This window comes from Peromyscus californicus, unplaced genomic scaffold (assembly GCF_007827085.1).
Source record: "Peromyscus californicus insignis strain IS unplaced genomic scaffold, ASM782708v3 Scaffold_10__1_contigs__length_136768540, whole genome shotgun sequence".
NCBI lineage: Eukaryota > Metazoa > Chordata > Mammalia > Rodentia > Cricetidae > Peromyscus > Peromyscus californicus.
Genome location: NW_026294391.1, coordinates 56,647,195 through 56,673,672, shown reverse-complemented (window position 1 = coordinate 56,673,672; position 26,478 = coordinate 56,647,195). Strand labels below are relative to the sequence as shown.

The 26,478-nt window shown below is 45.0% G+C and overlaps 1 protein-coding gene and 1 pseudogene across 1 annotated transcript in view; both read right to left on the bottom strand.

Moving 5' to 3' along the window:
• The window catches only part of Dgat2l6 (diacylglycerol O-acyltransferase 2 like 6), a 30,885-nt gene extending 4,514 nt beyond the window's left edge, over positions 1 to 26,371 (bottom strand). Inside the window, exons 1-5 of the mRNA XM_052733458.1 lie at positions 24,531 to 26,371; positions 15,812 to 22,685; positions 1,057 to 1,167; positions 740 to 810; positions 117 to 321 (exon numbers count right to left, since the gene is read on the bottom strand). Coding sequence (XP_052589418.1) covers positions 117 to 321; positions 740 to 810; positions 1,057 to 1,167; positions 15,812 to 15,896 — 472 coding nt within the window. The 5' untranslated portion in view covers positions 15,897 to 22,685; positions 24,531 to 26,371. The remainder of the gene's footprint in view (positions 1 to 116; positions 322 to 739; positions 811 to 1,056; positions 1,168 to 15,811; positions 22,686 to 24,530) is intronic.
• On the bottom strand, positions 12,950 to 13,156 carry LOC128118391 (uncharacterized; annotated as a pseudogene).
• Positions 26,372 to 26,478: the final 107 nt, after the last annotated feature.

Sequence of the window (26,478 nt, the reverse complement as noted above, 5' to 3'; positions counted from 1 at the left end):
ACTGGCTGGACTCTTTAAAAAAATCAGTCAAGTCTTCTATCACAGAGTGACTATTGGGGCTTATTGGGGTAGCATCTTGAGTTGGATTTCAGAATGGGATGATTTCCTGTACTCACCCATGGACATTACATACTCCCGCACAATAGGGATCCAGAAGATCCCTTCCAAGGTTGCTAAAAAGGGAGTGATAGATGGGAAAATCCTGGAAAAGCCAGTGGCCTCAGTAGCAAAGTTGATGAAGGCACCAAAAGAGAGAATGCCATGGGGGTGGTTGACAATGATGTAGTTGTGCTTGGGAGAAAGGTCATGGGTCTTCACCAGCTGTTAAAGGAAGATTGAGAGACTGATCAAGCAGAAGGAAGAAAGGATGTTAAAAGTTCAGAGCCAAGCCAACAGCCTTAACTCCTTGCTCGCTAGGATGTTATTGTCATAAGATCCCCAGGGATCCTGGTGCTAAGAGACAGCTGGCTTGGGTTTGACACTGTGGGGAGGTATTGTTCCTGTCTCCCCACCTGCACATCTATTTTGGGTTTATTTTCTACATTATGCTGCTAGGCCTTCACCTTCACTGCTGGCCATCAGAGCCGTTGAAAACCTGGATCGCAATAGGGAGTAAGAGTTCAAGCAATAAGGAGCAAGGGCATCCGGAGGAAAGGTGGGCATCCGGAGGAAAGGTGGGCATCTGGAGGAAAGGTGGGCATCCGGAGGAAAGGTGGGCATCCGGAGGAAAGGTGGTTACCTTTACTGGGAAGTAGCTTTGGAAATACTTCCAGAGGGTCCAGTTTCGTACCCAAGCTGAACGCCTACCATCTGGGGACAGAGAAAAAAGAGACAAGCCAGCGGGCTATTGCCAGTCCCTTTACCCCTCCCAGAGGCGAAGAGTTCAGCCTATGCTCCTCAAGATACAGAAGCAGCCTCCTTTTTAGTCTCTTACAGCTTCATGGGCAGCCAGACTTTTTTCTCCTCTTCTCATCGCTCCATCCACCTCTCTTTTCCCTGTCCCTATGACTCCACCCTTAGCACAGAAGGGACCACAATTCTGCTCACATCTCTTACCTCGACTGTGGGTGTTCCAGTCATAGAAAAGCCAGGCTAAGGAGAGCACAGATAAGGGCCATAAGCTAGTGAACAGCAGGAAATAGGGTATACCGAAGATGGGAATAGTTCCTGAGGAGACACAACCAATATATGTCCTTCAGTTTCTCTCAAGGCTTGGTACACCTCTCACAAGCTCTACACTAAGAGAGCAGGTAAGGCTGCTATGGGGACTGTTCCCGTGCCCCCCAGCCATTGCCTATCCCTTGTTCTGGCTCAGGCTGCTTTCTGGGTCCTTGGATATGGGTCCTCCTGAAGTCTGAGATCTTGTCCAAGGAAGCAGCAGAAACCACGAAGTTCTCAGAGGAGGTCTTTGACTGGAGTCAAAGGGCAGAACTGCTTGGCAAAAGGAAAGAGAAGCACATTGGGCTGGTGGCTGATTATCCTCACCCTGGCAGTTCAGAAAGTTCCTTATAAAAGTTTGATTTTCCTTACTTTGTTGAACTGGTAAAACCATACATTCTGAAGGTAGAGGCCTACCTGCAGTGTCCAGACAGTTTGATGCTGAGAAGAAAGTGTAGATTAGAAACTGCTTCACTGTATTTATTTTGTCCCCTTCAAAGGGTTGCAAAATGTTCAGAAGAGGGAAAATGTGACTCTGTTAGCAAAGAGACATGGCAGACTACAAAATGCAAACATGCTATGTCTTAGAGCAGAAACAACAATTTTTATTAAGTAAATATTTATTTATGAAATAAAACAAACAAACAAAACAATTTATTGAATTATTTATTTCTAATGGGATAGAACCCAGGACCTTGTTCATACCAGACAAGTGCTCTACCATTGAACTACATCCTCAGCAATGGGTTCCACTTTAAATCAGCATAAAATCTTAGGACACTTGCTCCAGAGTGCAGTTTACAGAGACCCTTATGTTGTCAAGACATCAACATAAGCCAAGGTTAACGGTACACACCATTAACCTTGGCACTCAGGAAGTAGAGGCAGGCAGGTATCTGTGAGTTTGAGGCCAGCCTGGTCTATAGAGCGAGTTCAAAGACAGCCAGAGCTACATAGTGAGACCCTGTCTCAAACAGACAAACAGACAAACAAACAAGCAAAGACACTAACACAGCAGGGGTGTTTTTGAGATGGTGCCTCAGGGCTAGTCAATCCAGGGCTGAGGAGCCAGTATGAAGAGGAGAGGTTTTCCTCCTGATGGTTTCTTCAGCTAGTGCTGCTGTGACGCTGCTGCTGTGGCCTTGCCCCAGCCCTTCAAGATGTCTACGAGGTGCAGATTTTCTAAGCCTCTCTGACTTCCACGGCAGTCTGCTGTCAGCGCTCCTACTCCCAGGGAATGGGGAGCTCCCCAGATCATGCCAACCCCTCTGATACAGACTCTAAACTTCCTCCACTGCCTTGTGAAGTTCTCTGTTTTACTTCACTGTTTAAGCTGGAACTACCCGGGCACCACCCACCTCTTCTGATGGTTATTCTTCAGCTGTCTCCAGTCTCCAGTCTTCTCGTAGACTCTAGCAGACCATTCCTGCATGTCACCACCATCTTCTGACCACAAATGTGGAATTTCAAGAGGTAGAAGAGCTGGTGTGGTGGTGGATACTAATGATCTTAGCAACTGGGAGGTAGAGGCAGGAGGACCAAGACTTTAAGGACATCTTTGGATACCTCATGAGCCTGGGCTATGTGAGACTCTATCTCAAGGGGAGGGGAGGGGAGGGGAGGGGAGGGGAGGGGAGGGGAGGGGAGGGGAGGGGAGGGGAGGGGAGGGGAGGGGAGGGGAGGGGAGGGGAGGGGAGGGGAGGGGAGGGAGGGAAGGGAAGGGAAGGGAAGGGAAGGGAAGGGAAGGGAAGGGAAGAGAGAGAACATGGGAAAGCTAAAGATCATGGAACAAGAAGTTCCAGGACATAAGGATATCTAAGGAAGTGATGCTGGATTGTGTGTGTGTGTGTGTGTGTGTGTGTGTGTGTGTGTGTGTGTGTGTGTGCGCGCGCGCGCACGCGCGCGCGCTGGTGTTGTATCTGTGGGGGACAACTTTTGGGAGTTCTCTACCACTGAGGTATAGTCCTGGTTCTGTTTTCATTTTAAAATGAAACCTCTTTTAAGTTGCCCAGGCTAGCCTGAAACTCATTCTGTAGCCCAGGCAAGCTTTGAACTTGTGGTTCTCCTGCCTCAGCTTCCAGAATGGGTGGGATTATAGGCCTATACCACCAGGCCTAGCTCTCCCATGTTTCCTACTGAAAAATGGAAAATTTTGTTTTACCTTTAGATCTATGGGCTGTTCCAAGTTGTTTTTCGCACATGTGCACTGTGGCACATGCTTATCTACACACTTGCAAAACTAAATTAAAGTGTAATAAAATTAATAATAAAATGACAGTGATTGTACATCACTATTCTGTGAAATTTCTTACCTTTATGATTTTTTTTGTCGTTATTTTTCAGTAGACAAAAGCTTTTGTGGTCAGGGTGATGTCATTTACCTTTAATCCCAGCACTCAGGAGGCAGAGGTAAGAGGATCTCTGTGAGTTTGAGGCCAGCCTGATCTACATAGTGAGTTCCAGATCAGCCAAACACAAACAAACAAACAAAAAAACCAAACGAAGCTTTTCTAAAACTCTGAATTCTATTTCCCTCATGGCTACTAGGGATTGAAGCTAGGACCTCATGTATGCTATACAAGCTTTCTACCACTAAACTATGTCCCCAGGCTGAAAGTCTGAATCTTCTAAGGGTGGCTCATCTCCTCCTAAGAGTTAGAGCACCCATCCTGCAGTTAAAAATGTGATTTACAGCCACCTTTCAGCCCATTCCAACATATGACCCAAATAAAGTCTGCGCAAAAAGCAGCTCCAGGCCACATTTCCCAGTCTTCCCACTTTGTAGAAGTGTAGTGGTATCAACCCAATTTCTTTTGACATGAAACTTTTGGTAGCCTTTGATGGGCATGACCACTGGTAGTTCCCCATCTCAGCCAAACCAGGATCCATAGGCCCTGGCTTGCAAAGCCCTCACAGGAAGAAAGTTATGTGCAAGCAGCAACTGCTACCATCCAACAATGGTGTGAGCCAGCAGCAGCTGTCCTGCAGCACCCAGATATCCTGCACAGAATCCAGGTGCAGGTCACTGAGGATGTAGGAGTGTCAGGAGGCCAACCCAGTCAGCTGTCTGAGGACACATCTGGGCTCTGGGTTAACCTCTCTGGTTTGGAGGAGACAGGCAAGCAGGCCCTGGCCAACTGCAATGGTATACCCATTTCCTGGGAGGCTTCACATTACCTCTTATTTCCAACCCTATTTTGTTGGGAATTTTAGTCTTCTCCAGATAAGTTCATGTCATCTACTAACAGACAATTCCACTTCTTTTTCAGTTTTGATGTCCTTTATTTCTTTTCCTTTCCAAATTGCCCTAGCTAAGAATTCTAGTACTCTATTGAATAGAAAGGATGAGTGGAAAAAGAATCATCTTCTCATTGTACACTGAGTATGATTGCAGCTGTGGGCTTTTTATATGTGGCCTTCACTATGCTGAGATACATTCCTTCTATATCCAATTTGGTGAGAAATTTTACCTTGAATAAAAATGGAATTTTGTCACGTTCTGGTTTCTGTATTTATTGAGATAATTGTGTGATTTTTATTTTTCTTCGTGTTAATGTTGTGACCAGCATTTACTGACTTTAACATGTTGAAGTTGTACATATTCACATCGCAGGGATAAATGGCACTTGATCATGGTGAATAGTGTCGACAGACTCTTGGCTTTGGTCGCCAGTGTGTTGCTGAGGACTCCTGCTTCTGTGCTCACCAGCGATATGGGCTTCTATTTCCCTTGTAGTACTCTAGCACAGTGATGTTGACTTTGTAAAGTAGTTAGACACCTTCTCCTCTGTAGCTTTTTGGGAAGAGTTTAAGAAATGTTGATAACTCTTCTTTGAGTGTTCGGTAGAATTCAGAGACAGTGTCCTCTGGTTCTGGCCTTTGATTTGTAGAGAGGTTTTTGATTACTGACTCTTAATTAGTATACGCACATTTTCTGATTGCTATAGTTTTATTTGTTTTTCTGTGGTTCATACTTGCTAGGCTGTGTATGTCTAGAGATCTGTCCACTTCGTTTAGGTTATACAATCTGTTGTTTGTATGATACCTTTCATAGCAGTCTCTTGAGATGCCCACTCTTTCTCTGGTGGTAGCTATAATGTCTCTTTAATTTTTAAATTTCATTTAATATTCCCTTCTTTGTTGGTTCATCAGCTAACCCTTTGCTAATTTTATTTTTATCTTCAGGAGACTAACTTTTGATTTTGTTGATATTTTCATTTCATTTATTTATACACTGATCTCTGTTCTTTCTTCTTTGTGTTATTGTCAGTGAACCTGGCTTTTTCTGCTTCCAATTCCCTTGAGGTAGAAACTTAAATTTCTTGTTATTTGAGATCTTTATTTTGTCTTTAGGTAGGTGCTTATCTACATAAACTTTTTGTTGGATTTATAAGTATTTGATTTGAGGAAGTATTTAATGGCACTGATTTTTAAATATCTATTTTCAGTTGCTTTTTATTTTGATCCCCCTCCCTTCTCCCCTTCCTCCCTTCTTTCCTTCCCTCCCCCCCCAGCCCCCTCAAATGGGACCTCATTGTACAGTCAGTCTAGACTGGCTTTGACCTAGCAATCTTCCTACTTCAGCCTGCTGAATGCCTAAAAAACAAATAAAAGAAGAAAAAACAGAAACAAAAATACACAAGCACATGAATAGGCCATAAATTCCTTTCTGGGTAATCATGCTATCTGCAAACCTTTTACTATCTGGCCGCATTTGCTAGAATTTTTAGTGCGTTAATACAAGTACTGAAGGTGCTTCTCCCCAGTCTTAGAGATTGTGTTCTGTCTTTCATCAAGTGTAGTGATGGTAGCTGTGGGGGTTCTTTTTCTTTAGTTTGACAATGTTCTTTTCTAGTTCTAGTTTGCCGAGAGGTAATTTTTTTGGTCTTGCTTTTTCTTTTGGTGTGTGTGGTATGCATGTATGTGTATGCATGTGTACACATGTGTAGGTACACATGTGTGGGTACATGTGTATGCACAAGGTTGATGTCACTTGTCTTCCTTGATTGCTCGTAGGCTTTCTCTCTGAACCCAGCCACATCTGGTTGAGCTTGCCAGTGTACGCCAGGGGTTTCCTGTTTCTGCTTCCCGAGTGCAGGGATGGCAGGCAGCTGACACATCTGCCTGGCTCTCATGTGGATTCTGGGGATCTGAACTTCAATCTACATGCCTGTACAGCCAATGCTTTATCTGTGGAACCCTTGCCCAAGCTCCTTCGTTCTACATATTTTATTGATTTTTTAGATTTCTTTTTGAGACTATATAATACAACTGTCTACACTGAGTTAGAACCATAGCTTCCCTTGAGTCAGTTAATGATTTCTGCCAGTTCTAATATCGTCCAAATGATTCTGCTCCTCACTTCCAGGCTACCCCCTGGTCAAAGCCATCATTATCTCTCTAGGTGAGCACCAGTGTCTTTGAAGGCAACTCCCTGCTTTCTCTTGGATCGGGTGCAGCCAGTACAGTGAATTTAAATCGGACTCTGTCACTGTGCTGCACAGAGCAGGGGGATGTGTCAAAAAGGCATGTCTGTGACTTTGTGCGTACTTATTGGCTCTCACTTAGCTATAAATGTGAAGTGAATAAATGGCCTAAGTATGGCGGTGTATGCCTTTAATTGCAGCGCTGGGGAGGATTTACGGATGTGTTAGGAAAGTGTCCGTTATGAAAGAAGCCCCATCTCTCGAGTTTGGTCTAGAGGGCCCTTTGTGATCCAGTCCCTGGCTTTCCCACTGTACTGTTTTAAGCCCTTCAGCTATTCCTGATATTGAACTTCAGGGCTTCTCTGCATGTTGGCTTCTTTGCCAGCCTGCCATTTCCTTAGCTGTTTGCCTGGCTAGCTCCTAATCACTTTTCAGACCTCAGGCTAAATGTCATGTGTTCAATAATTTGAGGCCACCTTTGACATTTTCCCTTTTCCTAAATGAAGAAATCTCTTCCACTCATGCCCGCCCCCGCCCGCCCCCCATCTCCATTGCTACTTCTATGCTCTGAGAGCTGATTCCTTCCGGTCTCCACTGTAGCCTTCCGTCTGTCTGCAGCTGCTTTCGGAAGCTGCTCAACATTTCCGAAATGCACAGTTCTATGTCTGCCTTTTCCAAAAGCCACCAATACTTTCCCATTGCTGAGCAAATCAAGTCTCAGCATATTTCCTGAGTTCTCTCCTGATTAGACTCAAGTATTTCCTAGCCCTGTCTCGCAGTATCTGCCCTCACACTTCCTATGCTGCTTTCATTATTTCTCAGCCTGTCGTCCCCTCACCACTTGCAGGGACACCGGGTGATACGAGGTGGTAGTGGATGGATGGGATTTTTTTTTGAACATATAATGACTAAAAGAGAATTCATGGTAGTCTTATAAAGACTTCAGTTAAAACAAATTATTCAGACTACAGAAATTGTTCCTTTCACAAAAGCATTATGTTAAGTAGCATAGATGGTACACACAGAAAGAGCCAGAAGGCTGAAGTAGAGGAATCAGGTGTCCAACCACCTCAATCCATTTCTCATTCAGCCTTCAACTTACCACATATGTATGCAGCCATTTTGTTCTTTTATTTTGATTACTTGCTCCCCAAATTTCTGCCTACCAAATTTCCTTCATTTTTCAAGGCTTACCTTCAAAAATACTTCTTGGATATCATATCTTTGATGGTTCCTCAGGCAGGATGAAAAGTTTCCTTCTCTGCACACTTGCAACATAACACTTGTGCCTCTGTCACTGTTTTATTGTGTTTCCTTGTGTAATTAGTACCACATCTGTCTGGCTCGCTCCCCATTAGACAGCGATTAGCACATCGCGAAGCATGGGGCAATGGCTCACGATAAACTGTTGCTACATAGAGTTGTATAGTATCACCTGGATTTCCACATTCTCCAAGTGGCAGGTGAAAGTTAACAGGATGAAAAACACCTGTGACCTTATTCTCAACAAGGAAATGCCCTCTACAGCTTTGTGTGCTTGTCAGGCTATAGTGGCTGGCTGTTCTCAGTATTAGCCCCAAACCCTTCTAGGTAGAAACCTCATGCTTCAGGGCAATGGCCAAAGTCTGAGAGTTGGCGGTTGGCTCAGTGCTTTCAGAAATCCAAGAACGGAGTTAGATTATCCAAAAGAAATTTCTGTGCTTTTTTTAGATTTTTTTTTAAATTGAAACTAAGTCAATGATAAATACTACTTGTCAGAGTAGATGTGAATAAAATCACTGAACAAGCATTGGCTGAGCCTACCCCTTCGGAAATCTCTATGCTAAAGATCAGGAGGAGATTGTCAAGGACAGGAAGAGAAAGGTGAAAGGATTAAAAGTGGAAGTGGAAATTAACACGGCCTGAAATAGGGAGTGCTGACCAGTTGATTGTGCAACAGTGCTATTTAGCACCCAGTGTGCGTTCTTATTTAATCCTCTCACTGCCTTGGGAGGTAATGACTTATTATCTTATTGTAATAATAACTGAATAACTTAGAACCTCACTTTACACATGAATGAATGAAGGCTCAGAGAAGGCACATATCCAAGTCTTGAGAAAAAGGAGAATACATTTGTTGGGTCTCTACCAAGTATCTGACACTATGGGACAAGAGCTATTTGAAGAACTTCTCTGTGTAGTTCATATCAATAGACATAGAAAACAAAGTTCCCGCCTCCCAGAACCTCTAGTTCTTATGTGGAAGATACCTCCCAAGAAGAGCTTCAGTTGGCAGAGGAAATGAGCAAGGAAGAGCTTGAGTGAAGTTCTGGAAACAGTAATGCCCCAGGTCTGTGAGTAACGTCCTAACCCACTGAAGTACATAAAGGGGCCATGGAATGAGTTGGATCTGGGAAGAAAGCTGCAGAGATGAGTCCTGATGCTGAAGGGTGTAAGTCAGGAAAAGATAAGAAGCAGAGAAATGGTAAGGATCCCATTAAACACAGAGAGGGTTTGGGGTAACTGTGGGAACAGGAGAAACTGGAGTCAGGGAGTTGGGTGAAGGGGGTTCTGGGACTCATATGACTGGGAATGGAAATCTGAACAAGGCTATGGGTTCTCTAACCAATTTGAAAACTGCCAGGGAAGTCGAATGTGATGACACATGCCTGTCATCCCAGTGCTTGGGAAGCTGAGTTTTATAGTGAGCCTCTGTCTCAAAAAAAAAAAGGGGGGGGGGAAAGATGCCATGGGGATTGAGAATTTTCAGCCCAATGCAGTTAATTGGATGTAGGAATGCTAGGGCATAGTGAAGGATATCTTGTCTGGGCCTGCAGGAATGCATCAAATATGTTCAGTTTTCTAGGACTCCATTATCACTCTTCTTGAAGGTACAATGAGATCAGAGTCTCGGTTGCCTGTGTTTGAAGCACTCATCATGTCTCTGTGGATCAAATGGCAAGGCTGACAGTCTTAAGAGGCTGTACTGTGGTCTGAATGTATGACTGAAAGTTCATGTGTTGGAAACTAGATCGATGTACAGGTTTTAAGAGATGGAGCCTTTAAGATAGATTACTGTTGTTATTTCTGGAGCAGGCTCCTGATAAAGATGAGTTTTGCTTTCTCTTGCTTCTCTTTTTCATGCATACTCTCTCATTCTTCTAATTTCTACCAGGGGATGACACAAAACAGCCCTTTCTCAATGCTGGCACCTTGATACTGGGTGTTCCATTCTCCAATACCCTAGGCAAAATACTATTATGTATGAGTTGCTCAGACTGTGGTATTTTGCTATAGCAACAGAAAATAAAGACAGATGGGACAGTGGAGCTCCAAATGATGTCAGTTTCTATAATAAAAAGGAAGAAAATGAACACGAATTGAGTATTTTCTCACCTTGTTGGTTTGCAGAACAGCCACAAGCGTCAGGAAAGATGTACTGTATCTACGGTAGAGGGGACTTCTGACCCGCTTGAGGTCACATAGAAAACAGCAGTCTTTCGTGCATGGGATCTTGTAGCAAGTAAGTGGCAGAGCTGAACTCTCTGACACCCAAGACTATGTCCTATTTTTTGTAGAATCAAAAACCAGAAGGCGGCAAGTACCCCCCACAAAAAGGATGACTAAAGGAAGGCAGAAACATGGAGCTAATGTTTTTTATCGAGGAAGATGAAATCTAGGAAGATAATTTGATATTTAATGTCAAGTTTGCTCCTACGAAAAAGAAAAGAATCAGTTCTTATTCTCATGGAGCTTGCTGGATAGAGGGGGACAACTGGGGTCTGCAACCAGTAAAGTCCTTGAATGTTACAATTTAATGGATAAAGGGTAGTAGGTTCTGGTAAAATACTACATACCTTAGTAACTTATTTTTTTTATAAGTGTCTTTCTTTTGAGACAGGGTCTTGCTATATAGTGCTCACAAGCCTGGAACTCAAATGTAGCCCAGGCTAGACTCAAACTCATGGTTCAACTGTCCAAGTGCTGGGATTACAGGCTTGAGCCACCATGCCTAGATGGGTCACAACCTTTTGAAATGTATTGATTTGGATACCATGCTTTTCAACTTCAATGCTCTCCAGAATGCCTTAGTGAAAAATTTGTTTTCCCTGCTCCTTGTTTGAAAGTTAATTCAACTTCTATAACTAAAATGTAATGTTGTGGGTATAATTTTTTAAGATTAAGAGATGCTGTCCAGTTTATTCTTGAAAAGTGCCTTAGGCCTTCCAAAGTGGCACAGTCTAGAACGAATTACAGAGACGATATGGGTCAAGTATTTTCCCTAAGGAGAGGCATTGACAGTCTAGGAAGGGCATTTACGATCCAGTCAAGGAACTAGGCAGAAGTTAAGGGGTATGCCCCCACCCCTGTGAGTAAATTGCTTGAAATACAAGCTTTGCACAGGGAGATGAGCTGATGCAGGGTCAGAGCCAGAGTGGAGATGGTCAAGGATGCCCAGGTACTAATCTTGTACATCATCAAGCTAGCCACAGGAAATCATTATTTTTGAACAGGAAAGGTATATAAACAGTTTTTTTAAAGGTTCTAGGCACTGGGAATCTATTTCAGTGGGAGCATTAGGTCTTGGATTTAATACCCAAGACTGAAGAAAGACAGACAGACAGACTTGAGGGAGCATGCAGAATGGATTGGAGAGGGTGGAGACTAGAAACTAGAAGGCCAGAACTACTTTTCATAGCTCTGAGAGATGGGAAGTCCAAGCCCAAAAGTCTAGTTAGTTTTTTTGAACTCGTTGGCTCTTTGCTCTTTACTCTTTGGGGGCCCACCACCCAGCTCCCAAATAAATACATGGAGGCTTATTCTTTCTTATGAATGCGTGGCCCTAGCTTGGCTTATTTCTAGCCAGCTTTTTCTTAAATTATCCCACCTATCTTTTGCCTCTGAGCTTTTACCTTTCTATACACCTTTTTTCCTTCTTGCTCCATGGTTTGCTGTGTAGCTGGGTGGCTGGCCCCTGGAGTCCTCCTCTCCTCCTTTCATTCCCCATCTTCTTCTCTCCTTTCTATATATTCGCTCTGCCTGCCAGCCCCACCTATCCTTTCTCCTGCCTTGCTATTGGGCGTTCAGCTCTTTATTAGACCATCAGGTGTTTTAGACAGGCAAAGTAACACAGCTTCACAGAGTTAAACAAATGCAACATAAAAGAATGCAAATATTCTACAGTATAAACAAACGCAACACATCTTAAACTAATATTCCACAACACAGAAGAGACACAGTGAGAGCAAACCTCGGAAAGAAAGCTGTACCTCAGAGGGCCGTCAGAGCTTCTATGTTCCCTAACTCATCTTCTCATCGTCTCTTCTCACTCTCTCCATCCTACTTGTCTCTGTGTCTGTTCTCCTTCCTGTCTTCCCATTTCCTCCAGCTAACATCCCTTGGCAGTTGATATTGGCTATGCTTCTGAATATCACTCAGACAGAAGCACCAACCAGGTTCAGAACAAATAAAGGAAAGGGAGAAAGAGGAGGGAGGGAGACTTTTCCGTGAAGAACATCGCCTGTGAACCCAGAGAAGGGGACGATGATACTAAGCCTTATAGCAGTCCCACCCTTGGCCAAAGTCCCGCACTGAACTGTAATCCCACTCTGATGTACTACCCCAGGACTCACCAGCCGCTCACCATGCCAGGCTGCTTCCCCTTCAGCCTCCTCAACCTGCTGTAAGATTTTCTTTACCTGGCACCCTCATATTCCTTTCTCATGGCTCTTTCACTTATTATACTCCACATTACAGTATAGTAATTTGAAACGTGTACCGTGGTTGAAACGTTTGTTTCTGTAGTTGATAACAAGGAGCCTGTAATTAGCTCATTGTTACCGTCTCAGCAAAGGCAGCTCAAGGTCTTATAATGAATATTTTCCCTATAACTATTGATGAACAGATTTGAATATATTTGGCACCTCTGTGGACATTTTACTCTACTGGATGATTGCTTTGGTAATCTGCAGGACCCAGCATTCTTGAGATTTTTAACATAATCAGCTAAAGAGCAGAAACAGAATGCTATACAAATGGAATGATAATCAGTCTAAAACAAGTCAAGAAACACATGAAGATATGCTCAGTTTCATTAGTCATTAGGAAAACGCAAATCGAAACTATGGTGAGGTTTCATCCCACACCCATTAAGATGATAATAAACCCCGAAGCTAAGAGTATTGGTGATGATGCAGAGAAACCCAAACCCTTCTGCACTGTTGTGAGAAAAAGAAAACGGTGCAGCCACTGTGCAGACCAGGTTGGCAGTTTCTCAAAGCATTACCAAACAGAACTGCCAAACAGCCCATAGAGTCCTCTTTTTTTGTATATCCTAAACATTCAAAAGCAGGGTTTCAAAGAAGTTATACACTCACACTTAAAATAGCATTCTTCCTTATAGCCGAGAGGGGAAAATGCTCATTAATAGATGAATGAATACATGACATTTAGTGTAGCCATAAAAGTGCTATTTGATTTAAAAAGGAAATTCTGACATATGCTATTGTATGAATAAACTTTTTTTTTTCAATTAGCAATAATCGCGCCTCGGATAAACCTCATTGGCTATGATACTGCCACTGCGCAAAGCTTGTATGAATAAACTTTAAGGTTTTGTTTTGTGAAATAACAGTGACCATGACATGATCGTCTAGAATAGGAAAGTTCACATGAACAGAAATTAGAATGGTGGTTTCCAGAGCTGGGGGGAGAGGAACTTAGGAAGTCAAGGTTTGATGGGTACAGAGTTTCAGTTTAGGAAGATGAAACATTTTGGACATGGTTGTAGAACACTGTGTAACACAGTAGTTAATGCAACCGAACTGCCGCTTAAAACAAGGAATTCTCTTTTCTCTATATTTGTCATAATGAAAAAAAAAATACAGACCAAAAAAAAAATTGCACTTTATGCTTCCGTGTTTTCACTGGTGACACAATGGTGCCATCATGTGTCTCTAGCATTCCCATTCCACTCCTCCAACTCTGCCAGGATGACTGGGAGCCAGTGAGCTTTAGTGGGGAGGAGGCGGCTGCTGCCCTTGTCTTCTTGAGCTCTTACATATGGTATCGCCTGACGGACCGTCTACTCTAGTCCTGCTGGAAGACAGTGGCCTTTGAAAGGGAAGAAGGAAGAAAGAAAAAGAAAGCCTGAGAATTATTTTCTGGGAGCAAAGCAAAGCTACTGTACTGAAAATAGCCATCCAGAGTAGCCAGACATATGAGCACATGTGTTCAAGCGCCATACCAAGGTGCCGTCAGGTCTGAAAGTCCCCAGGCACACACATCTTCCCTCCTCCTCTTCCTCTTCCCCATTCCTGGGCTCTTTCAGCCCTTTTCCCTCACCCTTTCTGAGGTCCAGGCTTGAGACCCAACACCACATCTCTTTTGACCTTCCTCTGTCCCATATTTTTCTACTGGAGGGGAAGAATTTATCCAAGGGGGGCTTTCTGAGAACATTAAAACAAAATGCAGAGGAAAACAGAAAGAAACTATGAAGGAATAAAAACAAAAGCTCTGCCCCCAAATAACCTTTATTTCTTTCTTCCTCTTTCCCTTCTCCCTCCCTGTACCTCCTTCCCTTCCTCTGTCCTGTCTGTCTGTCTCTCTCCTCCTCCCTCCCTTCCTTCCTGAGAAAGGGTCTCAGTTTATAGATCATATTGGCTTGGAACTCACTAGTCACTGTGTAGCCTAGGCTAGCCTTGAACTCACAGTAATCCTTCTGCCCAGGCCCCCTGAGTGATGGAATTACAGGTTTGAGGCTCTAGTCCTACCTGGTTTTAACTTCCTTTTCTTGAAAATGTATTTATCTCTTATTATTATTTACTATCATCATCATTATTATTTGTGTATGTGTATGACGTGTGATGCACGAGAGTGTAGGGGCACATGTACCATGTTGTGTGTGTGTGTGTGGAGGTCAGAAGACAACTTGGAGTCAGTTATTGCCTTCAACTGTGGGTTCAGGGGCTTGAAGTCAGCTTGATCAGCAAGACCTCTTACCTGCTGAGAAGAAACTCACCAGGTTTAACGTCCTTTTCTTGACACAGCTAAAGTTAAACAAATGATGAGCTCGGCAGGATTTGATTTTAATGAAGCTTAGAAAGTCTGCATCTTCTAGAGGCTATAGGTCCCCTCTGACAGGCTGATGAAGTATACAAACCCTTCTTTGAATAATATGCTTAAGTGCATCAATAAAATACCCGACATTACAAAGGCAGGGCACTATATTAAACCACAGCTATCACATCTCTCACAATGTGATCCAGCAGCATATACGCTTCTTGTTCTATGAATGAAGAAACCAGCCTTAACGGAAGTTCTAATAACTACTGGAATTTTGAAGTCATCATCAGCATAAGCAAAGTTTGGAGATGGCTTTAACAAACAATCACTTGGATGAAATGCAAATCGCTGCCATGTCTGCTCCTGACAATCATCACGGGTGCTGCTATCATGTCTGAGGCTTATCGCCTACACTCATGACTGAAGGAATGGCTACATCCCAACAGGAGCCGAATGACAGGAAAGCCACATTTCTTCCCACCAAGCTACCCCTGAATTCTTACTCTACAACCTGCTGCTTAAGAACCTCTGCTCTTATTCGGGAGGCAGAGGCAGGTAGATCTCTGTAAGTTCGAGGCCAGCCTCGATTACAGAGTGTGTTCCAGGACAGCCAGGGCTACACAGAGAAACCTTGTCTTGAAAACAAACAAACAAACAAACGAACGAACAAACAACAAAACCCCTCTGCTCTAACAGGTCATATAATTTGCTTGCCTCTATAGTTGATCTCCCAGAATGCCTTGGCTTCTGGCTTGATTCTGTGAGCCCATTTGTCTAACGCTGATCATTGATTGAGTCCATCAAACATGAGCTAGCTTTTCCTGAAGATCTAATGTCACTCACACAGTCTTCGGACTTTTCAGAATTCTTTTACAACACCCTTATACTAGGGGAATTACCTCAGATCTTTCCAGTAACACCAGTCTATCAAGCAACCACCACTCTGGCCCACTCTTCAGTATGATTCTTTTTGGATAATGTGTAGGGGACAACTCCTCGGAAGACTGGGATAATATTTAGACCATAACAGCTACAGGCTCTCCCCTGGCCTCGGGGATTCCATGCCAGTCCATTCCCCAGAGCCGGTAGAGGGACCCAAGCAGGTGCTGGCCCCAGAGCCTTCCTCATGTGGGGATGCCTGGCCTCTTTCTGAATCTGTTCTCTGGCCCTTGGTGTTTACTCACCTAAAATGACATAGAGTGGAATCCACTGTAAAACGGAGAGTGTTCGGAGGCCCTCCTGCAGATCTAGTCTGGAGAAAAAGACCATGGTTTCAGGGCTGCTTCCCTGTGGCCAGAAGCCCAAGCAGAAGCCCTAAGCCACTGAGATGGAGCTGATGTCAGACGCTCTGCACTAATCTCTTATCATCAGGGCTGCTTAACCGTCAAGCTTTTGTCAGGCTTGCCCGAACCTTTCCTCCAGTTTGTTCCGCCCCAACTTCCTACACACAGAAGGTTGCACATTAGAATGTTTCCTTTCTGTCCATGGACCACTGATTTTGATGAGGCAACAGTAGCCTTGGGGAGCTTTCGCTGTTGGATGACCTCTAAGTAGTTCAGGAGAAAAGAATGACTTTGTTCACCTTATCGAGAAGCTCTGCAAAGCAGCCTGCTGCTAGTACTTGCTTCAGAAAAGGTAACTAGGGGCCACATTTGCTTCTGCTCCAGTGGCCAATCTGGCTCCTTCAGTTGAGAGCCACTGAGCCCAATAGAGCTGTTTTGCAGCATGCATATCTACATTTCTCCAAGTCCTCTTTGTGCCTGTGTTCCCAGGCTGGGGTTCTGGATCAGCAGCCAGACACCAGATAGCAAAGCAGAAAAAACATTGCTTAAAGCCACAGCTTCACAACACTCCATGCCCCTGACTACTCCCTTTTGAAAATTTATGTTGGAAGGCAGTATAGTGTGTAGAATCATAGACTTCAGAGCAAGACAACAGGAGTTCAGATCTGAGCCCTGACACTTATAAGTTAGTGACTCCCCATGCCTTGGTTTACCCATCTGTAAAATGGGGACAATGAGAATGCCTGCTTCACAGAGTTATCTTGAGAATTAAATGAGTGAATGATCATGAGGTACTCAGCACAAGGCTTGGTACACAGTTGGTAATTATTTCCTACAATTACCATTCTTTTCAATTTATGTCTGTTGACCATCTGTTTGTTCCTGGTTAAGGGTCATGCTTCTGTTTACCAGTCTTTGCAAAATTAAAGGCCATTCCAAGATCCCTATCTCAGAATTAATTTTTTCCTGTCATTCTCTATTGGATTGATATTGTTTGTAGGTCACTGTTGTGATGTACTAAGAATTCAGTGAGGAAGAAGACAGGCAGTGTCTGAAAATGTCCATACACTTGAATTTGAAAAAGATCAATATCCCCTGCATAAGGCCTTGAATACAGAAGGCAGTCCAAAAATTCCCGCTGAGTGTAACTAAAAGCGTGGCTGCAAAACTCAAACAAGAGTGATATCCAATGTCCTACAAGTGTGAGAGAATACTGATCTGTCTGGCCCGCCGAGGGGAGCATGCAAGCTCTCACTGCTGATCGGACTAATTAATGTGACCCCTCAGAGGCGAGCTTAGGACACTTTCTGCTGAGTCACTTTCATTGTCAAATGTACCTAGAAGCTCCCGGATACATCAGCCCATTCTTTCTTTTCTTCCTCCCGAGAAAGCTGGGCTCAAGCTGCTTCCTGGGGCTTCCTGGCCACATAGAGGGCCATGTCTATTGAGAATTTTTCAGGGGAGGAGAGAGAGGAAAGGGAGGAAAGCCTGGCTCTCCTGGGGAAAGCAGATACGAAGGGGCCTGGGGAGCCCATGACAGACAAGACCCACCACTCCAAGAGCTCTGCGGCTCTTACTGATCAGGTCTCTGCACCTCTTCACTTTTAGATGGGGATATGGAGAAAATTTAGGTGAGCCTCAAGGTAACACATGGCATCAGAACAAGGGCAGGGCCAGACTGTCTCCCATCTCCGTGTCCCTAACATATAGCACAGGGTAAACTTTACTCAAGTAAATGCTGCTGGAACCAATGAAGAAGGTTAGAGTTTCTGGTCTCCAAGATGGTAAAAGTATCTCATCAAAGGTCACACAGCTAAGAGCTTTCTCTTCCATCTTCTTTGACTTCCCTGGTGGCCCTAATCTATTTACTGGTGACACATAGACTCCTATCATTCACTACCCAACTCTTGACCCAGAATACATGCTGTTGAAACCCAGGGAAATACTAAGCATATGGTACATATGACCTTAATTAAAATGTGTTGATAAACATAACAGGATAACTCGAAGGATGCAGCAGTGGAATGCATACCTTGGTGGTAACCAGCATCTCCCTAATTGGACTTAAGACCAATTCAACAAGAGGGAAATGATGCCTGATACTGGTGCCACCTACTCAGTGCTAGAGAAGGAGGATCTACAACCACCACTTTACTAAACCAGCATAATCCCTAAGTACATTCTAAATATGTATCCTTACACCATAGATAGTGTAGTCTTTACCTCTCATCAAGGAAACTTCTCTTTGCAACAGACGGAGACCACTACAGAAAACCACAACCAATGCAGAGTTGTGGAGCTCATTCCTAGTGGATACATCTACAAAATACTCCCACACCTAAGGCACAGGGAACATTGTGGAAGAGGGGGAAGAAAGACTGTAAGAACCAGAGGATCAGGGAGTTTGCTGTGAGATTGTTTCTCCTAGGAAAGTCAGAAGCTACACCCATAAAGTCTCTTCAACATGACTATCTAAACATACGTGGGACGACACCAATACACATGCCAAAGTGAACAGGGAAAAGCCCAGGAGGCCTCAACCCTACACAAAGAACCACAGGCAACTGAGGAAAGCTGGGGGTGGGAGAGGTGTTCTTCCCCAGGGAAGAGCACACCTATTAGTTGTCTAGTGCCAAATGGTCAGCCCTGAAAACGTACATACAGGCAACATTATGTGAACTGAGCAGGTTATATTTAGGAATGCATATACATCTATGCATGTAACAACAAATAATGAAAAAGAGGTAATGGATTTGAAAGAGAGCCAGAGAGGTATATGGAAAGGTTTGGAGGGAGGAAAGGGAGAAATGATGTTATTATATTGTAATCTCAAAAATAAAAACAGAAAAAATTAAAATGTGCCGAATAAAGAGATTATGTATGTACTCCCCAAGTCTTAGTTTTCTCATTTGGTAGAAGATATTAAGCACACATAGCTGGGTGTGTTGGCATATGCCTGTATCGCAGAACTTGGGAGGTAAAGGCAGGAGAATTAGGAGCTCAAGGTCATCTTTGACTACATAGTGAGTTTGAGGCCATCCTGGGATAGGTAAGACCTTGTCTCAAAAAACAAAACAAAAGCCGGGTGGTAGGGGTGCATGCTTTTAAACCCAGTATTACGGAAGCAGAGGCAGGCGGATCTCTGTGAGTTTGAGGCCAGCCTGGTCTACAGAGTGAGTTCCAGGACAGCCAGACAACAACAACAACAACACAAAAAAGCAACTAAACAAAAAAGATTACTCAAATCCATTTGCTGTGAGGATTTGTTGTGAGGCTTGGAAAGCCCCTTAGATGGTGTCTGGCACCCACAGTGTTCCATGGCACTGGAATTTGGCAGTGGGGAGCGGCATGTGCAGTAGGATCTAATATTCCATGTGAAGAGCCTGACCTCTTAGAGTGTGGAGATCCCACACACAAAAATGCAGAGCTTTGCTGCTATGCAGGGAACAGTTGCCTTTGAGAAAAGCTTCAGGCTTAGGGAGCAGGAGAAAAGAGACGCCTGGGAGGTGATTTAGTGGAGCTGCTCACGAGTCCCTTTGTGTCTGAGGCCCCTGGGTCTACAGTATAGTGAAGGGGGCTTAGGAGTTGTGGTTGGGCAAGGGCTCAGAGAGGGTAAAGGGCAGCCCAGATGGGGCTCTCAGGATCCCTGGAATCGTGAGTCACTGGGTCACTTATTAGAGCAGGCCAGCACAGTGGCTTCCAGTGCCTAGGTGAGAGTGAGCAAACATTCCTGTTGCCTGAGACTGAGTAGTTGTCCAGGCTCAAGAGCTTTGTGGACGAAGCGGCTATGACCTGGGGCAAAGAGAACAATGAGTCTTTCCAGCTCCTGCTCTTCTCGATGGTTCCTGTACTGGAGCAGCTCGCTGTCCACTGGCCTCCGCACTGCTGTCAGACTGTTTGTACACAATGAGGACCAGAGCAAGCAGGCAGCAGCAGCAGCTGCAGAGGCAGCAGCTCCTCACAGCCAGGCACAGTGGAACACATCTGTAATCACAGCACCCAGAAAGCTGGGGCAGGAGAATTGGGAGTTTGAGGCCACCCTGGGCTATAGGATGAGTTCCAGGCTAGCCTGGGTTACACAGTGAAACCCAGGCCAGCCTGGCCTATCTAATGAGATCCTATCACAAAAGAAATTAAGAGAATAAAAACAAAACAAATAACAACAAAAACGCTTTTACTGGATCTCTGGCCTATTTCAATCTTTCAAGGATGCTGTTGCCTTGGAGATCAACTCCAAGCCAGAGAAGAGAGCCTGGGTCTGGACCCCTTTTTATACTCATTTCTTTCCTCCTTAAAAGTCTCATTTACAGCCAGATTTGGTGATACATACTTGTAATCTCAGCATTCAGAAGGCCGAGGCTGGAGGATCACTGCAAGGTCTAGGCCATCCTGGACTACATAGGGAGACCCCATCTTTTATATTTTTCAAGCGTTCATTTTCTAAACCACATATAGCCTTGTTCCTCAATCTGCCCTTTTTGTCTCAGATCAGGCTGTCTTATCCATATTTGAAGGTGAAGTGCAAATGTTATTCCCCGAGCCACTGAGCTCTCTGAGTTCCCGTGGCACATTATATGTACTTTTGGGAGGGCACATACCAAAAACTTAGGCTGTGTGCCTAGACCCCATCTTGACAGGCATGTTCTAGTGCCACACTTGGTAGACAATAAGCCTTCAGCTTGTGTGCTCACAGGGCTCAGAATTCAGGAGGGCATTCAATGGGAAGCTTCCTTTCACTCCTGCCCTGTAGCATCCCTACCACCCTCCCTGCTTTACTGCCACTTTGTCTGTGTATTAGCAAACTGGGCCACTTGCTTGGTTAACTGATTCAAATAAAATAAAATGCGCTAAAATCCTGTAAGCAGTCCAAATGTTCCAAATCTGAGGATGGCTACATAAGCAATGGCATACTAACATGATAGACTATCCTGTGGTCAGTAAGGCAAGAAAATTACTTCAACGTGCACTGCTGTATTATTTACTAAGCTTTCAAAGAGAAGGTAGAGTGAGCTCCATTTAGTGGAAAAGCAGTCTCCTCAGAACAAGCTGAAATGCTCCATTAGTCTGCCAGCTATGGAGATGACTGCAGCTTTAAGGTGAAGAGATTCTGAGTTGTCTTTTATGCAAAGTTGTTTGAATATGAAAAGAACGAGGCTGGATTATTGTGAATCTTCCTGATGAAGCAGTGTGATTCATGATAGGACTCATTCATCCCCTGATCCATTCAGCAAATGTTTGAATACTCGCTTTCTCAGTAGGGAGAAGCCAGAAACAATGGTGAGCTTTTTAGGATGAGCACAAGTCGGTTATGGGGGACACAAGAAGCCCTGATGGAGAGAGGATTGGGAATGGCTGAGTTCACTTCCAGTCTGTCAAGTTCTAGTTCTGTTTGTACATCAAGAGGAGCGGTCTCGCACATGACAGGAGACAGGCCTGGAATTTAGGTGAAAAAGTCAGGGCAGGCAACAGTCATGAGGCAGAAATGATCTGGGACACAGAAGGTAGGGTGAAAGAGGGAGAGACAGACAAGGAAGAGAGAGGGGACATTAATTAGAGCTGGCAAAGAAGTCTCAAAAAATATTTCTCAATTCTTTGGGGCCAGAGCCGGGAGTGAGGGCCAGAAGCCAGGGCCTAGGGCAGCAGATGCATGCAATCATGGCCAGTGTGCTATTTGTTGTTCTGGAAGGCCTGGGAGATGAAGGAGGCTTTGAATGGCTTACAAAATATGCAGGCGTCCCAGAGTGAGGCTGTCACAGAAAGTCTACAAGCTCTGCCTTAAGCAAAGATCTTCCAGGGCTGGACATAGAGAGGGTTTGGCCGAACAGGCAAGGAACAGGAATATTTTTCCCTGTAGGTTGAGGAATGAGGTGGTAGAAAGGATGATGTGTGTGCATGTGCGTGCGTGCGTGCGTGCGTGCGTGCATGTGTGTGCGTGCATGTGTGTGTGTGTGTGTAAGAATTTCCCAGTGAGCAGATCTCAGATGTGTCCTTGAGAGGTTCAACAAACAAAACTTAGAGAATTGTTGCTTAAAACATGAACAGAGAGCAGTTTGCTACCGGGACATTATTCTCTGCCTTCACATACATGCCTTATGTGCTGGGTGCTTCCTGGAGACAGTGCAGCCCACTGGAAGCTGTTCTGGAGTCAGCTGAATTGGAATCCAGGCTTCTTAGAGCTAAGTGATCTTTGGACATTCATTATCTGAGCCTCATTGTTTTCATCTATATACTCAGGCTTTGGTAATACGCAACTTGGGCAGTTTTAGGGATTAGAAATGCCCTGTACAAAGCTGTTAGTATATACTAGGTGTCTACTATACAGTAGCTATTAGCATTATTGCTATTACCACATTAGAGTAGGGTGGCCTAAGACATTGCTCAGTTTTACTGTCATTGAGGGACAAAGAATCTGAAAGCTAAGACTTGGTTCATTACTTTCCCCCATAGATTTGTCAAAGGCAGCCTTGGGGCTGGATGTGTGAAACCCAGCTCTCAGATTCTACCACCTAGAGTCTTCTCCTTCAGTAGTTATTTTGGCACACTAAGAAAATCATGCCACAAACCTTTTGGCTGCTGTTGATCTGCAGAAGACAGCTTGAGAAAACACTGACGTTGTGACTCTGGGCATCATCCCATTCTGTCTACCCATATTTCAGAGGGTATCTCTGAAAGATCCAAACTCCCCTTTACAACCTGCACAATCTGGGCCTGGTGGCACATGCCCATAGCTCCAGCCCTCTGAAGGATCACATGAGCCTGGGGATTTGAGACGAGCCTGTGCAACAGAATAAAACCCAGACTTTAAAAAAGTATCATAGCATAAAATGAACAATTCCTTGTATCATCAAATTTCAGTGTTGCGCCTGGTGTTCTCCATCTCTTACTCTATGGGTTCAGGAGGATGGAGGTATGGAGGAAGGTCAATAATGAGTTGGGGGTAACCCTTGAAGCTGTCTGATAGGGGAATGAAGCTTTATTGTGTCCTCTCATAACACTATTTTGTACAGACATTCTTTCAAATAGAAAGTTTCTTTTACGCAAATGGTACTGTCAAAGCACTGGACTGAAAACAAAGGATCCTTTGCTTTCCTGTGTTTGTTTCCAGCCTGTGCGCTGAGTAGGGTTGTGTCTCTGAGAGGCTAGGACAGTGACGAGCTGGGGTTAGAGCTCAAGCATCCCTGGTATGGACCCGGAATGAACTGCCTTGCTTGAGGTGTGCTTGTCCGTGCAGTGTGTAGAAAGGAACCTGGGGAAACGTGCAGGTGTTTTGCAGGGAGACCATGGTAACAATGTCCTATTGACATAGGGTGAGTGGTAACATGCCAACTGTGCCTATGAGCCAACCTGAGGCCAAGAGGAAGTGGAGGAAACTCTTTTGGAGTTCAGATGCCAACAAACTCATTTCAGTTTCAAAAGTCCCTCCTTTTCACGTTGCTTTAAGTGACAAAAGTGAACCTTTTGCTTCAGATGACAGATTCCCAAGAATTGAAACTAACCCAGAACACTAATTATTTTCAGTTTTATAGCATTCCTTTAGCCCCTGCTCTCTTCCTCAAGAGGGTCTTGAGAGGTGCAAAACTGGAAAGGACATTTCAGTATGGAATGTCTTGAGAAGAAACATTACTATTTTTTGGCTTTTTGAGACAGGGTTTCTCTGTGTAGTTTTGGTTCCTGTCCTGGATCTCACTCTGTAGACCAGGCTGGCCTCGAACTCACAGAGATCCTCCTAGCTCTGCCTCCTGAGTGCTGGGATTAAAGGTGTGCACCACCCCCCCCCCCCCCCCCCCCCCCGCCGCCGCCGCCGCCGCCGCCGCCGCCGCCGCCGCCGCCGCCGCCACCACCACCACCACCACCACCACCCCGCTCCAGCTCGAGAAGAAACATTACTTTATATTGGTAATGATGGTACACATCTGGAATCCCAGTGCTCAGGTGAGGCAAGAATTTAAGGCCACTCAAGAATAAACAAAACTGGAAAGATAAAAGATGAATGTGAACCACCCCCGCCCCCCGCCTTGCTCCTCCTCTTCCTTGCCTTATCTTCCTCTCTCAGTACCTGTTTTTCTTTCTTTTTACTGTTATGTAACCTAGGCTGCCTTCAACTGGCTATGTAGCTAAGGCTGGCCTTGAATTCCTGATCCTCCTGCCTCCACTTCCAAGTGTTGCCATTATCCTTGTGTACCACCATACTGGACTTTCTTTTTTCCACAGGATCTCAGACTTGCTTTGAACTTGAAGCTCTCCTGTCTCAGTCTCAGTCTCCTCTGTGTTGGGATCAGAGGTGTGCACAGTGCCCTGGGCCACCATTTGCAGATCAAACTGCCCTCTATGTGAGAGCCCCAGAAGACAAAGGCTTTCCCTCAACTTCAGCGTCTACACGGCTTTGCTTAGCTGTGTGGCGGTGCGAAGTCACTGACTCATCTCTCTGAGACAGCTTCCTTCACTAGACCATGAGGATATAGCTTGCCCGACAGGGTGTGAGAGTGGAAACACAAACAAAAACAGCATAGGTATAAGCACAGAAATGCAGGCATCCATATATATGCGCACGAGAGGCAGAACTGAGAAGCAGTATTGTTACCTGTCAAAAGCATCGAGAAGCCTGGTTCCTGGAACTCACCCAAACTAGCTGCCTCCGGGACCCTGGAAGGCCTGGCTCTGGTGGGCGTAGAGAAGGTGGTGCTTTTTTGGTTTCTGAGCAGTGAGGCATCAGACACATAGTGCTGAGGAGAATGGAGGGAGATGGGTTGCTCATCACCTCCCTCTGGCTTTGGCTGAGGGAGTAGAGGCGGGAAACTGGCACAACCTTTCCTTTGCTGAGTCAACAGAGAAGGAGCCTGTAGAGGTCCAGTGGTGTTCAAATGGCAGTTTTAGTTTTAAGGATGCTCCCACCAGGAAGCTGCCCGAAGACACATGACTAAAAGCATAAGGAACCCAGAAGCGCAAGGCGGGCTTGATGAAGCCACTCTGCTTGGCCCATCCTGCTCTGTAGCATGGGGACAGTAGGCCTGCCTTTGCAAGGCCTTTGTACTGAGAGTGGGAAAGTGCCTCACAGTAAAGGCCTGTTACCTGCCCATTTCCTTTCCCTTCTTCCTGGACAGCCCAGTCACGGCCCTGATACCAATGTGAAAACCTTATTCTTCAGTTGCCTGACTTTATTACAGTGGTGGTCATGATTTACGTAATCATCCCAGACCTAGGAGACATCCTCTACATCAACAGAAGACAGACACTTTTGGGGTTTTACTGCATGAACTCACACAGGTTCCACCTGTCCAAGCCAGGATTCGAACCTACCTTGTGTGGTCTGCCTCTTTGGGTGTCTGTGTGTGTGGAGGCTCAATGAAGGTGGAGGTTACAAAAAGTACAATCTTCTAAGACTCAGACCAAGGTGTAAGTCAACCTGGCTAGTTTATAAGTAAATAAACTTCAGGGTGGGGTTCTACGGGCAGAAGACAAACCTGTGGCTAGAGGTAGCCTGGGAACAACTGGAGGAGGGCTGGGAACACTGCTTCTAGCTCTGGAGGAAATGTCATCCATGCGCTACCAGTTTCAGGAGCCTCTGTGTGAGGGGGAGATGGATCCTTTATTAGGAAGTATACAAATATATTATTGGTAGCCTTCTTGCTGTCACCACCCACGAAACAACCTCCTCCTCAGCACCTGACAGCCCTCCACTTCCCACCCTATAAACAAGAGGGAATTGAGTCTCTGCAAAGCCTTCTCCTCAGACTGCAGGAGCTAGAATAGGAGGGCTGAGTCATCTTCCTCTTCAAAGGAAACCAAAGTGGACTGGAGCCACAGAACAAAAGGATGTTCTCGGAGCAGATCATAGGCTGCTCTTAGAGGGTACCAACCCCTCCATCCCAGAGAGTTCCCACTTGCAGCATCATGGGCATCATCCCTCTTCTCCACTTCTACTTATCTAATCAGCAGGCGTGTACTAAACAGCCAGCTAACAGAGCCATACATTCCTACTACACCAGGTTTGGAGCCACAGAGACAAGGAGGTCCAGTGGGCTTGGAGGTGGTGTTCACCTTAATGGCTAATGTTCCCGTGACGGTAAAGGATGATTCTGCAGAGCAGTCTCTCTGGAACTCCCATTTCTCACAGTCAGGGCTAGGACTAGGTAGGCAGGAATTTTATAACAGAGGCCTTCTATTTATTTAGAGACAGAATTTCATGCAGCTGAGGCTGGCCTCACTCGTGTAGTTAAGGATGGCCTTGACCTTCTGAGCCTCCTCCTTCTACTTCCCAAGTGGTGAGCTGAGTGGTACGAACCAACATACTCATGAGACTAATTCTTTAAGGGTCCCTTCCCCACAGCTCTAATTTCTGAAAGCAGTGCCTTGGAGCGGAGGTGCTCTTCTGCCATTTCTGCTTGTCTAGCGTTATTCCAGAGTATGGGTGGTGCTCACAGGGTCACACCACAACTAGTGGGAAGGGGGAAAGTATGGGCAGTTCAGACCCAGGGCAATTCTTGCTCAGAATAAAGGCATATGACAAGGCTTTCCAGACACCCCGAGACCCATAGTCGAACCCTGCTGCTCCACCACAAACAACAAAA